The 14,855-nt window shown below is 39.3% G+C and overlaps 1 protein-coding gene across 2 annotated transcripts in view; it reads left to right on the top strand.

Annotated features, from left to right (window-relative positions):
- The window catches only part of Hira (histone cell cycle regulator-like protein), a 72,694-nt gene extending 58,814 nt beyond the window's left edge, over positions 1-13,880 (top strand). For both annotated transcript variants that reach the window (XM_072296361.1, XM_072296360.1), the window contains 3 exons: positions 2,742-2,890; positions 4,154-4,248; positions 13,416-13,880. In XM_072296361.1, coding sequence (XP_072152462.1) covers positions 2,742-2,890; positions 4,154-4,248; positions 13,416-13,535 — 364 coding nt within the window. In that variant the 3' untranslated portion in view covers positions 13,536-13,880. The remainder of the gene's footprint in view (positions 1-2,741; positions 2,891-4,153; positions 4,249-13,415) is intronic.
- The last annotated feature ends 975 nt before the right edge of the window (positions 13,881-14,855 follow it).

The raw sequence follows: 14,855 nt of genomic DNA, 5'->3' as shown, positions 1-14,855 counted from the left end.
CTGATGGAAAATCCACCGGACAATGGCGCTGGTGTTTTGAAGACAGTTACAAAAAAAAAAACAAATGTTTGCAAATGCGTAACAGACAAGTACCGAAGTCTGAAGTCTACCATAAACGTACAACTAAACGTAGATTTGAAAGATTAGATTAAATGATTAAATGTAGCTGTGCTATTTCAGCTGGACCCGGGGAATCTGACTGGAGAAGTCTTGTGCCTGCGAGGAGGGAGTTGGGCGCTGCTGACACTCACACTTCACAGTGAAATTGACCAAAATTGTCCCAGAAAAATTTTAGTACTCTCACTGAATAAGGGGGAGGGGACAATCCCTATTTGCCTAATGTGTGAGAATTTTCACCCTTGTGATAAATTTTAATTTGAAAAGGTATGTTCCTCCTAGAGGCCCAACCCCTTTCTTGCTTGCACCATTTACATTTTTAAAGCAGCCTCAGTCTTGATAGCCTGCTGAATGGGCTCCATGATGAACAGAGATGCATAATTGCATGCAATTTCATATAAGGTAAAATTTCATGAAAGTGGAACTTCTGCAATAGGCTCAGTAGGCCGTGGAATGCGTAGAATCAGTAAAATCTCAATATTTAACAAAATGAGAGTCAAACTCTTAATTTTATTTTAAGATAATTTTACGAGTGGTGTACACTCCTCCTTAGAAATCTGTGAACTTTCATATCATGTTAAATTTCATTTTGCATCTCTGATAAGTGATGACAAAAAATCTTTGAAAAGAAGGAATGGATGCTGAGGATGGTCGCTCATGACTCATACTTCTGGCTGCTACTTTTTCTCTCCTATAATGCAATGATAAACGGCGACATTGCAACTTTTGTCCTAACGGGAGAAAACTTCCTTCATTCGACTATCAGGAATTAATATTAACTTGAAAAAACATTTAAATGTAAATGTTAATTAAGTACGTGGTTGCTTCAAGTCCGCTCAAGGTGTGGATCTTGCCCACGATCCGTAAATTCAAAACACCCGCGCAATATGCGCCGCCATCTTAGTTGTTTACATGAAAACGTTGAGGTGCTCGATCCCCGAACATGCACCGCCGCGGTGGAGATTCGGGGTAAACCGCCGAATTCCAACGGTTGACCGTCCAAGTCGCCAGTCGGAAAGATTCGAAGCCTTTTTGCTATGGATTGAAAAGATGCGTTGTTAAAGTCCACAACTGCCCAACGAAAATTACCCGCTGAGCGTTGAGCTCAACGAAAGCGTTGGTAAATTCTGGTGGATTTACCCGTTTTCCAAGATGGCTGCTCAGCAAAATGCCCAACAGCTCAGCGAGGTTTTTGGCTGCTGTGGACTAGAGTACCTGTATAGCGAGAGTATGGACAGATGTGAAACTCCGAAAATCCATCAGGCCTTCACCGATGTTTTTGCGAATAAAGTTAGGGCCCAGAAATGCAGCCAACCTATGAATTTCAATTATCCAGAACGATTTACTAATACTATTGTTATGAACCGTCGTTTATTAAGCACGTGTTTGACTCAGTTTTTGCATAAATTTACTCAATTTCGCGGAAGAACGCTCATTTCTGTACATTCTTTGCCATCATGGTTAGAATTGGAATCTGCAGACTGGCAGTGAAATTTTGTGCGTTAGAAGTTGGTTAGAAGGGTGGCTGCACTTTTGGGCCCTAAGCCCTCCATGAAGCGATCTGTCCATACTCTCGCTATACAGGTACTCTACTGTGGACCGCTGCCGAGTTTGCTGGATTGTTGTAATGTTATTGTTTACATCCACAACCGCCATTTTTTCGCATTTCTTCGCCACAAGCTCGTCACCAGACTGACTTGCAATTGCTTATAATCGTTAATTGCGTCAATTTCGTAATAATGTGGGTGTTAATAAGACTTTTAAATGTTAAAAATCTTAAATTTCAATAAAACTTAACCTCCAAATCCGCAGAATCCGACGGGAATTTAACAACGACACCTCGATTTTCTCCCGTCTGTTGAGCTGAAGTCGTCGTTGATATGACGTCAATCCCGCTAAGATTCGGCCATTTTTGTTGGGCAGCAAAAGTAATTTAACAACGCACCTAAAGGTTAAGGTGTATCTACAGCTGCGTGAAGTAAGAAATTTCTCCGCGCAGGGGGCGCCACCGCTGTGTTTTAGAGTCCGTACAGCACCACGTGAGTCCTTGAGCTTTTATAAAAGTTGAAGGAATTTCTGTTTAAATCGAAGATAAATAAGTTCTAGCTATAACATTCTTCTTCCTATTGACCCTAAAAACAACGTGAAAAGTCATTTCTGAAGCTCTGCAATTTGATCCCAGAAAAAAGTAGGGTTAAGCATGATGACCTTGATGCAACCAATCGCGCTTGATCGCTCTCAGCAGTTGGCAGATATCTCTCTCCCACCGTGAGCTGTCTCTCTCGCACTTACAGATGTCCCGTAAGAGAAACTGGGATCAATTTACAGCTTTTATTATTAGACTTTCAAAGCTCGCGTTTGTTTCTAAGGATTCCAGACGTATGCTGCTAGAACTTATGAGTCTTAGAATTTAAGATACCTATTGTGATATTTTAATCACTGATTTCGGAGTCGGATTTTAGCAGCGCGACGTGGTGGATTTTTTCGGAACTACAGCTGAAGATTAACCTTAATAACAACAGCAGCTGAAGAAAAGACCTTGACCAAATGTCTTGCTGACCATGTGCAGAGCCAAACCCCACCTTTCTCCAACTTTTGTATCCTAAAGCATTTTTCTTTTGCAGTGGCTCCATGCTGGTTCGAAGCTCAGAGTTGACACCCATGTGTACATTTGCATTCTTAGAGCGCCAACTAATAGCATGTAAGACTCTAGAATCAAGTATTGAGTATAAGTTTTGGTTGTTGGCAACTGTGAGGTATCTTCTTCAGCAAGGTAAATATATTTCTGCTCCAGTATATCATTCAATTACTATGATTGAGGTTCTGGAAAATACCACTAAAGTTGGAACTTTTGAAGGATATTAAAATGGCCAACGGTCCATTGTAATAGAATAAATTATTCAAAAGCTCCTATTGAGACTTAAGGCCAGAAATACATGAAATTCGAGGGATTTTAAGCTGAGAAATTAGCGTTTGAATAAGCAGTTTTTCGATTTTTGAGGAACAATAATTCCCTTGCGTTGCATCTCATTACCTCCTTGCGTCACATATAGGCCAGCAAATGCCATCTTCGATCATCATCAAAAGACGTCCTTTCATTCCTTCCTCTAAAATGAGCAGTGATATGAAGAAATTCAGAAATTTTCTGTCCGTCACACCAAATATCTCAGCTCGCTTTCCTGTTATCTGTGATAACTCACCACTCCACATCCTGTTTCTGCATATGTTAAGCCAATGACTGAAATGCAGTCAACGTGCATTTATGAGGGAAAAAATGGGTTAGAATCAACATTGAAGGCTGAGAAACAATATCATGGGATAGACAATTTTGGCGAAAATGAGTTAGTGACTTTGCCGTATTCAACAGCTGATGTTTTTCTCCGACCCTGAATGGGAGCGCCATAATGATGCTGTACTGTTTAACGAAAATTGCAAATATAACTTCAAAATTACAAAAATGGCGAAGTTTTTTCCTTGGTCCAACTAAAACTTCAGTTTGCAGGTAGGCGGTATTGCTCCTCAGCCATCGACATTGATCAGCTTTTGTCAAAGGTTGTCTGTGCAGCTTTCCTAATACGTATTCAGCATAATTTTGCCAAGTTTACTTCTCAAAATTTGAGGTATTGTGTTTTTGGAAATATATAAGCCGAAGAGGTGGCACGGAAATTTATTTGTTTTTTCATAATTACTCGTATCAGTACCCCAGTTGTATTACAGTGCGATGGCAGGGCAAGTTTATAAATGAGGTCCTGAAAAATTTGAAAAAGAGTTTCTTTCATGAAGCTTTTACATAGCAGGTCATAACATTAAATGTGATGGCGACAATTCAGAATGGAATAAAACAAATGTTCTTCACTTACCGAAAAGAAAACTTATTCGAGCACTTTATTTTTATTGATGGTAATGAGTTGAATTTTTTGCGAGTGCATTTTAGTCTGCTGTAGCCTCTGGCTCATCAGTTTGTTACTGTTTTGATTTACATGTTTGAAACTTCTTGTTTGCTGTTCTAATTTCTGTTTGATTTTTTAATTTACAGGAGATGAAAGAAAATTGCGTATAATTTTCGAAGATTTATTAGGCCCTACTCATAGTGGAGTTAAAGTAAAATCATCTTGGGAACCTACTGTTCTGGTACGTATATTCTGGTTTGAAAAAGGTACCAAGGCTGTCGTAATAAGTGTCCATGGGCCTCAGTCTTGATAATCGTGATAGATACTTACATGCTGTTCGTGGGGGGCGCTAGAACAATTAATCAACGTCTTAATAAAACTGATTTGAGCCCATTTGACAGAGAATTGATGAATCTACTGCAATTTTATAATCAAGTTCATCGTTGATGTGAGGTTTATGCGATGTTGCTAGTTTTTTATTTTGGGAACAGAAATCCTGGAGGGGTCTGATCAACTTGACTTAGTTTAACTGCTGTAACTTAGTCAGTTACTGTCAACCAAATAAGCTTATCTTGGTCTTCCTTCAAAGTCAATGACTTGCTCTAGAGCCTGTCATAATGTGGGCTATAATGTCTTTCACAGTCCTTTAGAGTCGAGATGAACAATTTTTTTGAAACAGCCTGTGTATTTTTTACTGAATATTAAGTCTCCCATAACTGCTGTAACTTAGTCAGTTACTGTCAACCAAATAAGCTTATCTTGGTCTTCCTTCAAAGTCAATGACTTGCTCTAGAGCCTGTCATAATGTGGGCTATAATGTCTTTCACAGTCCTTTAGAGTCGAGATGAACAATTTTTTTGAAACAGCCTGTGTATTTTTTACTGAATATTAAGTCTCCCATATTTACATTTTCCTTGGTAAAAAAGGCGGTCCTCTTGATAGAAGTATATTTGTGGTATGGTTCAGGATTGAATTTTTCTAAGACTACAAGTAAATGTTTAGTTACTGTCTCTGTGTCACCATCAAATACATTTCCAGAAGCATGTTTCTAATTACAACAAGGTTATTTCAATTGGGAAGTACTAGCTTCAATGCGGAATTAATAGAACTTACAATTCGTGAGGAACCTGAATGCCTATTTCACGTTGCGCCTCAAGGACTATTAGCTAGTGTCCAATATCGTTTCAAGCCATTACAAGGAAAGCGAGTGGCACAGGAAATTGTCGGACAATGTATAACTAGCATACTCTTGTGTACCATCTGAATCCAAGGTGTTCTCTATCATGTTGGCCTTCAACTTTAGTCCATAAGTTGTCTCCAGGAAAAGATGGAACATCTCAAGTGGTAGATCTTCTCATGAGCCAAGGAAACATTGTCAGAGGGATAACTTAATAGCATTCACTTACCTCCTGATTTTAAGGACATCTTAAAGGCGGGGGAGTGTTGTGTTGCGTGTTTGCTTAAAAACGGAACCCTATTCAGTTCAATGACAAGTAGTTTTGATTTCTTCTGTCAATTTAACATGTCCAATTCAACCTCTCATTTTTGCAAAAATTTTCTAATACGAGGGCTGTCCCAAAAGAAACCGGACTTTTGTCATAGAAGGCGAACCGAGCGTCGTAATGAAGTTTTCTTGGGCTTGGTTAAAAGCTGATAAGCTACTGGAGATGCTTATTTTTACAAAATGCAAAAATTCGTCTTGGTAAGGAAACTACACGCCTTGGAATAAAGGGAAGTCAAACTCGAGTTGCGATTTTTGTCTTTATTTCAAGAAAAATTTAGATACAACTTTAAAAAAACCCTGGCTTTGAGTTAAAAACTTCATTTCTCTCTTATTCAAATGCTTTAAAATAAGGAAATTAACATTTGATTTTAAGCAGCTTACCAAGTCATTACCTGTCCCTTTCAAAATACTCACCAGCTTTGTCGATGCATTTTTGCCACCGTTTCTTCAATTGGGAGAAATACTGTTGGAAATCCTCCAATTTGAATGATGGGAATTCCTTCGAGGTGTTCTCTTGAATTTACCGAAAGGAGAAACTTTCAATCGCGAATATTACAATGGTGTTCTGAGACGATTACGCAAAAATGTCCGCAGAAAAAAGCCCGAGCTTTGGGGAGAGAGTTCCTGGTTTCTGCATCACGATAATGCACCTGCCCATGCATCCCTCCAAATTCGCGAATTTTTTGCAAAGAATGCCATGGGTGTCCTCCCTCATCCCCCTTATTCACCTGACCTGGCTCCGTGTGATTTTGTCTTATTTCCACGACTTAAATCTACCTTAAAAGGTCGACGTTTTCAAACCATTCCGGAAATTCAATAGAACACCTTGAAGGAATTGCGATCATTTCAACCTGAGGATTTCCAACAGTATTTCTCCCAATGGAAGAAACGGTGGCAAAAATGCATCGACAAAGCTGGTGAGTATTTTGAAAGGGACAGGTAATGACTTGGTAAGCTGCTTAAAATCAATTGTTAATTTCCTTATTTTTAAGCATTTGAATAAAAGAGCAATGAAGTTTTTAACTTAAAGCCAGGGGTTTTTTAAAGTTGTATCTAAATTTTTCTTGAAATCAAGACAAAAATCGCAACTCGAGTTTGACTTTCCTTTATTCCAAAGCGTGTAGTTTCCTTACCAAGATGAATTTTTGCATGCTGTAAAAACAAGCATCTCTAGTAGCTTATCAGCTTTCAAACAAGCCCAAGAAAACTTCATTACAACGCTCGGTTCACTTTCTATGACAAAAGTCCTGTTTCTTTTGGGACAGCCCTCGTACTCTCTAGAGACTTCCAATATTAAAAATAATTTAATTTGTTGGCATTTATATCGTCTAACAGATGCGTTCGGTGTGAGAAAACTCAACTGAAATTCCCAAATGATTTGACTTTTGATTCATCAGCTGTCAATAGGTGAAGTCCATGGGAATGATCTGCAGTTTTTTTTCTAGAAAGCACTAATTCTCAGGAACATGTATTTTATTTTCTCAGGGAAGCCTTATTTTTGGGAAGAAGCATGCTTTTTTCTGGGCAAATCTGAGCCGATCAAGATTATTGGAAATTCATGTTCGAAACTATTTTTTAGACCCTACCGAGAACTGCTTCAAAACATTGCGGCAACACGACCCTTTGGGACCAGTGTAATCAGCAAGCCGGAAACAATGATATACATTGAGACAAAACATGATGCTTTGTAATGGACTATTTTCCCGGAAAGCTCCTCCAAATCTCGAAATCTCAGTCCATTTATTAGTGCGGTGGCTAGTTGCAACTTAGGGCAAATTGTGATACAGTTTAGCTGTTTTCACGGGTTCATAGAAGATGACATTTTAAGAGTTTTGAGTTGAAGAGGCATTTCTAATTTTGTGGTAGAGCCATGATGGCGGCCATTTAAAATGGCCTCCGGGCGCGTACTTTGAGCCACTATAGATCAAGATCCACTGGACCTATTTAATTTTTCTTTTTTTTGTTTAAAAGATAATTTAAAGGTAAATATAGCAAAATTACAAAATTTTTGATTTTGACAATGTACAGGGTGTCTTGTTCACAAAAACTGGCTAACTCGAGGCTAATTACCAAAAAAGAGTAAATAGTGGCAAATCGTGATACAGTTTAGCGGCTTTCAGGGATCAAACTAGATGACATTTGAAGAGTTTTGCGTCGAAGGGCCATTTCAAATTTACTGGCAGATCCAAAATGGCGTCCAGGCACGTACTTTGAGCCGCTATAGATCGAGATCCACTGGACCGATCTAATTTTCCTTTTTTTTTGTTTAAAAGTAATATAAAGGTACGTACAACAAAATTACAAAATTTTTGATTTTGACAATGTACAGGGTGTCTTGTTCACAAAAACTGGTTTTTGTGTATTGAAAAAAAAGCTTCTAACTCATATAACTTTTAAAATCGCATAATTAATGTCACTTTAAATATGTGTCACGTTAAAGAGCGTGTTTTAAGCTTTTCAACGTTATACAGGGTGTTTCAGACCACCCGTACCAGGTCTTTTTCTCGCTTGTTTTAGTTCGTACGAAGTCGGGGACCGCGGGGTTGAATAGGGAATTGACCCCAAGGAATCCGAATTTCGTGGTCCCGAAACCCCCCCACCCCCCTCGGGGGCTAAAGGGGGGGTCACAATGCTACAAGTCACTGTTCCCGGCCGAATTGCGGATTAGTCGCATCAGAATTGAAAAGCACGGAAAAGAGCCGTATGCAAAAACGACATTTTTCGCCCCCCCCCCCCCCACTAGAACTTATTCAAACTTCGTCTGTCAGTTACTAATACTGGAGCACCTCTTTCCTAAAATTTTCAGACTCCCAAAAAATTTTGGGGGGCGCTAGGGGGGGGGGGGCGGTGGAAGTCAAAACCTGTGAACCTCGATATCTTTCGAACGAAACAAGATATTGAGGCCCGGTTTGGACGAAAAATCGTCTAAAATTGCATACTTTAAGATTCCAGGGGTCAAAATCCCGAAATTACATTTTTAACTTAGCTTATGTGCTTTTTTTTCAGTTTTTGAGGAAAAACAATTTCTTATAAACACACCAAACTGAAAGAGCACAATTTTGTATTTGAACCCAAACTAGTTTTTCAAATTGCTCGTCTTTTTCCGCATCCAACGAGTGGTCAATTAAGTTGGGGAACCAAACGGTTCCAGAGTTATATTCGATTTAAGTTTCCGCTCAACGCGCGCCGACCGATTTTCGCGCGCAAAAAAGTCGGATTTGACTGTTATCAAATCAGATTGAATGTTCAAACTGAGCAAAATGCACTATTAGGGTCTCTTGAGGGTCGCTGAGTTCAGAAATTACAGATACTTCCAAAAAATTCACTTTTTTAAAATTACAGCTCCGTAGCGCTATTTTAGAGGCCCACCGAGCGCCGACCGGCCGCTCAGTGGTCCTGCACGAAGCTGTAATTTTAAAAACGTGAATTTTTTGGAAGTATCTGTAATTTCTGAACTCAGCGACCCTCAAGAGTCCCTAATAATGCATTTTGGTCAGTTTGAACATTCAATCTGATTTAATAACAGTCAAATCCGACTCTGCCCGCGAAAATCGGTCGGCGCGCGTTGAGCGGAAACTTCAATCGATCATAACTCCGGAACCGTTTGGTTCCCCATCTTAATGGACCACTCGTTGGATGCGGAAAAAGACGAACAATTTAAAAAAAAAAAACCAGTTTAGTTTCAAATAAAAAATTGAGATCTTCGTACATTTTTCGTTCAAAAGAAATTTTCTAGACCTAAAAACTGGAAAAAAAACACATATGTTGCCTTTACAATGTGATATCGGGATTTTGACCCATAGAATCTCGAATTATGCAATTTTAGACGATTTGTCGTTCAAACCGGACCTCGATATCTTTCTTCGTTCGAGAGATATAGAGTTCACAGGTTTTGACTTCCATCCCCCCCCCTAGCGCCCCCCAAAATTTTTTGGGGGTCTGAAAATTTTGGGAAAGAAACGCTCCAGTATTAGTAACTAATAGACGAAGTTTGAATAAGTTTTAGTGGGAGGGGGGGGGGGCGAAAAATGTCGTTTTTGCATACGGCTCTTTCACGTGAAATTGACCTCTAAAAATCCCTAATCGGCCCATCCTAGGCCCCCTAAAGAAGGGGACAGTACCCCCCTCCATAATTTCTCTTTGATCCCAAAATTGACGTAGATTCTCCAGAAAAAGATGGTTTCCCGGGTAATCGACCCCGAGAAATCCAAATTTCATGGTCCCGAAGTTCCTCTATCTCCCTTTGGGGAGTAAACGGGGGGCCCAATTTTAAAAATCGGGGCTCCTTTCCGAATCGCAAATTGATTGTATCAATTTGCTCCTCAATTTGTTCTGCTCCTCAATTTAGATGCAATCAATTTGCGATTCGGAAAGGAGCCGCGATTTTTAAAATTGGGCCCCCCGTTTACTCCCCAAGGGGGGATAGAGGAGCTTCGGGACCATGACATTTGGATTTCTCGGGGTTGATTACCTGGGAAACCATCTTTTTCTGGAGAATCTACGTCAATTTTGAGACCAAAGAGAAATTATGGAGGGGGGGTACTGTCATCCTCTTTAGGGGGTCATTTTTGGGCCTTGGATGGGCCGATTATGGATTTTTAGGGGTCAATTTCACGTGAAATTTTCCGTGCTTTTCAATTCTGATGCGATTAATCCGCAATTCGGTCTGGAACAGTAACTTTTAGCGTCGTGACCCTCCCCCCCCCCATTTACTCCCTAAGGGTGAGTGGGGGGGGGGGGGGGGGACCACGAAATTCAGATTCCTTGGGTTCAATTCCCTATTTAACCCCGCGGTCCCTGACTTCGTACGACTTAAAACAACCGAGAAAAAGGCCTGGTACGGGTGGTCTGAAACACCCTGTATTACATGATGGGTCTCTGATTTAAGGTTTCCGCGCCACTGCGATCTGCGCGGCCCTGCATAAATTAGTCCATAGGCATATGTTGAAAAGAAGCCTCCTGTGGAATAGTAAATGGAGTAAGTGTGGAAAATGGCCTAATCTCTTCTTTTCGATGTGTAGATAAATAATTGAACTGCATTTTGCAATTTGGAACAATAAATTCTGACTCTCCTGGAAAAACACGTATATGCGTGGGGAAACTAATGGCAAATACGTTGTTTTTAAATCGGGCTAGAATTTATAGTTCCGAATTGCAAAATACAGTCCAATTTTGATGTTGTCAAGCTCAATTTTCCGTCCAGCTCCTCCATTCCAAGATGGCGGCCAAAATGAGGGCTCGGGGTTGAAGATGTTGGAATTTGTTTTTGATGTCGTGTATGGGGTCCATCTGTTTGTAAGTTTGGTCGTAGAATCCGAATTTGAGGTCCAAAATTGTCTCCGGCTCAAAGGGATGCCCAAAATCCAATATGGCCGCCAAAATTTCCACGGTAGGGTCAAATCTCCGAGAGTTGCGTAAAAGTGCCGAGTCGGATATCTTTCATAGGGTTTCTGGGTCGTAGATCTCACCGATGAGGTCAAAATTGCACTACAGGTTTATTGAAGCCCAAAAAACTCAATATGGCGGCCAAATGACTGCCGTAGCGGGTTGAAATATTTTGTTGAGGCTCTATCGTCGAGTGAGGTGTCCCTGCATGGGTTTTTTGGTTTGTAAATTCCACAAATGAGGTCCAAAAACCCAAACAGGCCCAGAGAAGTTCTCTAAGAACCAAAATGGTGGCCAACATGGCTGCCGCTCAGATAATGAGAACGGTAGAGAAGTTACCTTTCATACAATTACGTTTTTTCGTGCATGTTATGTACTTGGCTGATTCCGGATGTAGTCATCTAGTACATCGGAGTGGTAGCGGCAGCAATCTGCAGTACATCGAGGACATGCTCAAGAACGTATTCTCTGATTTTTCCCAAGAAGATGCTTTTCCCGATGAAAGGGCAAATTACTTCATTCTGAATACAACGGTCACCCTTGGGAGTTCAGCGGACAAAAAGGAATTCCAACTTGACGGAGCGGGATTCTCACCACAATTTTAAAAATTGTTTTTATTAAAATCAGAAAGTAAGCTGAGGCTTAAGATAAATCGATACCAAAAAGTCCACCATTAGCCAATCCCTCTATGACAGAAAGGTAACTTCTCTATCGTTCTCACCATCTGAGCGGCAGGCATGTCGGCCACCATTTTGGTTCTTAGAGAACTTTTATGGGCCCGTTTAGGTTTTTCGACCTCATTAGTGGAATTTACGACCTAAAAAACCCATGCAGGGACACCTCACTCGACGATACGAGCCTCAACAAAATATTTCAACCCTCTACGGCAGCCATTTGGCCACCATATTAAAATTTTTGGGCTTCAATAAACGCCGGAGACAATTTTGGACCTCAAATTTGGATTCTACGACCAAAATACATAGAGATAGGCCCGATATACGACATCAAAAACAAATTCCAACATCTTCAACCCCCCCCCCCCCCCCCAGATAAGACATAATATTTTTACAATATTGGGCAAATATTGTCAGTATTGTCGCAATATTTACAATACTGACAATATTTTGATAATGTTTTAATCAAAATTATCTTTTTAAAAAATATTTAAAGAATCTTTATTTAGTATTTTTAAAGGTAATATGTTTACCCAAAATATTAGAAAAATATTTTCACAGTATTAACAAAGTATTTTAAAGTATTGGCACGGTATTTATGCCAAAAGAAAATATGGTGTACACTTTTAACATTGGCTCAATATTTAACCAATATTGGCCCAATGTTTGAATAAATATTCAAACAATATTGGCTAAATATTTTTGTCTTTTCTGGGCCAAGCCCCCATTTTGGCCGCCATCTTGAAATGGAGGGGCCGGACAGAAAATTGAGCTTGACAACATTAAAATTATTTTTCTACACATCGAAAAGAAGAGATTAAGCCATTTTCCACACTTACTCCATCACTATTCCACGGGAGGCTTCTTTTCAACATATGCCCGTGAGCTAATTTATGCGAGGCCGCGCTGTGCCGTCGCGCGGAAACCTTATATCATAGACCCATCATGTAATATATCGTTGAAAAGCTTAAAACACGCTCTTTAACGTGATACATATTTAAGGCCTTGTCTCCACGAGCCGTTTCGCGAGATTTGTCCCACGGAAAAATCTCACTTACAAAGTTGGGAAAAATATTGAGTTAATCAATATTTTTCCCAGTACTAAGTATGGTACTTGTACCCCTAGGACCCACTGAGAGAAGAAGAAGAAGTGAAAACGAATTGTGCGATATTTTATTCATTACTACATTGTTCATGTTTGTTTAGTTAAAAAATTTGTCTAATTGTCAATTGAGTGCAATTATTATTTTAATCCCGGTCAAATACTCGACTTTAACTAATTTATCTTCCCGCGCAAATTAGTCGCAGGACTGCAAAGAGCCCCGTCCCGTGGAGACGGTAACTGGGAAAAATCCCAGAAGTTTCATTCCTGCGACTCGAACTTGGGAAAAATCCCATGAAAACGTCCCGTGGAGACAAGGCCTTAAGTGACAGTAGTTATGCGTTTTTAAAAGTTATATGGGTTAAAAGCTTTTTTCTAAATACACAAAAACCACTTTTTGTGAACAAGACACCCTGCATATTGTCAAAATCAAAAATTTTGTAATTTTGTTGTACGTACCTTTATATTACTTTTAAACAAAAAAAAAGGAAAATTAGATCGGTCCAGTGGATCTCGATCTATAGCGGCTCAAAGTACGTGCCTGGACGCCATTTTGGATCTGCCAGTAAATTTGAAATGGCCCTTCGACGCAAAACTCTTCAAATGTCATCTAGTTTGATCCCTGAAAGCCGCTAAACTGTATCACGATTTGCCACTATTTACTCTTTTTTGGTAATTAGCCACCGCACTATATCTTTCAACTGGTCCTCTAAGAATCTGAAAAATTCTTCTTTTATTTTTAGGGTTTGTCTAAGCATGAACTCCTGCGCTCAGCCTTGAATGAAGCAGCTTCCTCCTTGCAAGTGCAAAGGCTCTACACCGAATTCAGTGATCAGCTTAACTCAGCAACCATGGACCTTTGAAGAATTTTTGTATTACATGGTCTTTAATTGTACAAAGTTAATTATCTGAATTTTTTGCCAGTGAAAAACTTATATTCATGTGATAAAGATTTTATCCTTTGTAAGTTAGCTGTGCTCACCAATTTTTGTTTTAGGTATTCTCTTGCTGAGCTTGTTTCATTTACTTCTTGCAACAACCAAGATTCTGGAAGAAAAATAATTGTTTTGTATTGTGAACTCTTCCTATTTATTTTCAGTTTTTGCAATGAGCTGAAAGCTTCAGGTAGTGTCCTCCGGTAGGGAGTAACACAGGCTGACCTGTAACTTTTTTAGGTTGTAATAAACAAACTTTCTTTTCATATTTTATATTCGCTTTATTTCTTTGCAACTTCATAGTGATCAGGTTTTGCACAACTGTATGCAACTGATGGGCAAAATAGCCCTCCCTGAGAGATAGAGTAGAACAACAGAAAATTTAATCATATTTTTGGCTGAAGTAGAAATGTGCATCTACTTCGCAATATTAAATAATTGCCTATTATGTTTTGTTTCTTGCAAGGGAGGGGGGGAGACGGACCAAAATATTTCTCCAAAAGTTTCCTCAATTATTTCTTTAAAAATAAGGACAATAAAAAGCGAAATTTTTTACTGCTTTTCTTTTAATAGAGTAAAATATAAACAGAGATTTGCAACACTGCAACTGCAGATATGTATTCTTCGACTATTTTGTTGAACCTCGAAAGCTTCAAGTTTCCGTAGTAGACGCTGATTTTAGGTTTCTCCTAATCCTATGGAGCTCAGCAATGCACTTGAGTCCTCCCTATTGTTGAGTCTCAGGGTTGAACATGTACGTGGTGAAATATTGCACAAAAAACCGGAATGAAAAAATAAAGTATAACTAAAAATATGATCATTTCAATTCAAAGATCATCTGAGATATCCTCCCAGTACACCTACTTCGTTGTCGCAAAAGACTTGTTCAGTTTCAAAATTGTACGGGTTTTGGATAGCTCATAATGGACCTCTAGACAGGGGTAGAAATTAGGCACTACAACACATATTGTCTTGACAAAATAATAAGCGGAACAGGTTATAAATAGGGGAAACTTTTCAGTTTAGCATTGAAAAATATTCCTACTAATATGAAATTCTATATATTTTTTTTTTTTTTTTTTTGGGGGGGGGGGCTTTCCCTGACTATCTTATTTTCTTTGAATAGTAAGGACCCTGTACCAAGCTTACATTCTGTTTTAAATGGTTGATTTTGTGTTCTCCTCTCTTTGGCACCATTAATTGCTCTACATTTGAGAAGGTATAACACACTTAAAAAAATTCTAGGTG

The sequence above is a fragment of the Bemisia tabaci genome, chromosome 2, assembly GCF_918797505.1.
Source record: "Bemisia tabaci chromosome 2, PGI_BMITA_v3".
Lineage (NCBI taxonomy): Eukaryota > Metazoa > Arthropoda > Insecta > Hemiptera > Aleyrodidae > Bemisia > Bemisia tabaci.
The sequence above is the reverse complement of the archived record's forward strand: the minus strand, read 5'-3'. Positions and strand labels throughout refer to the sequence as shown.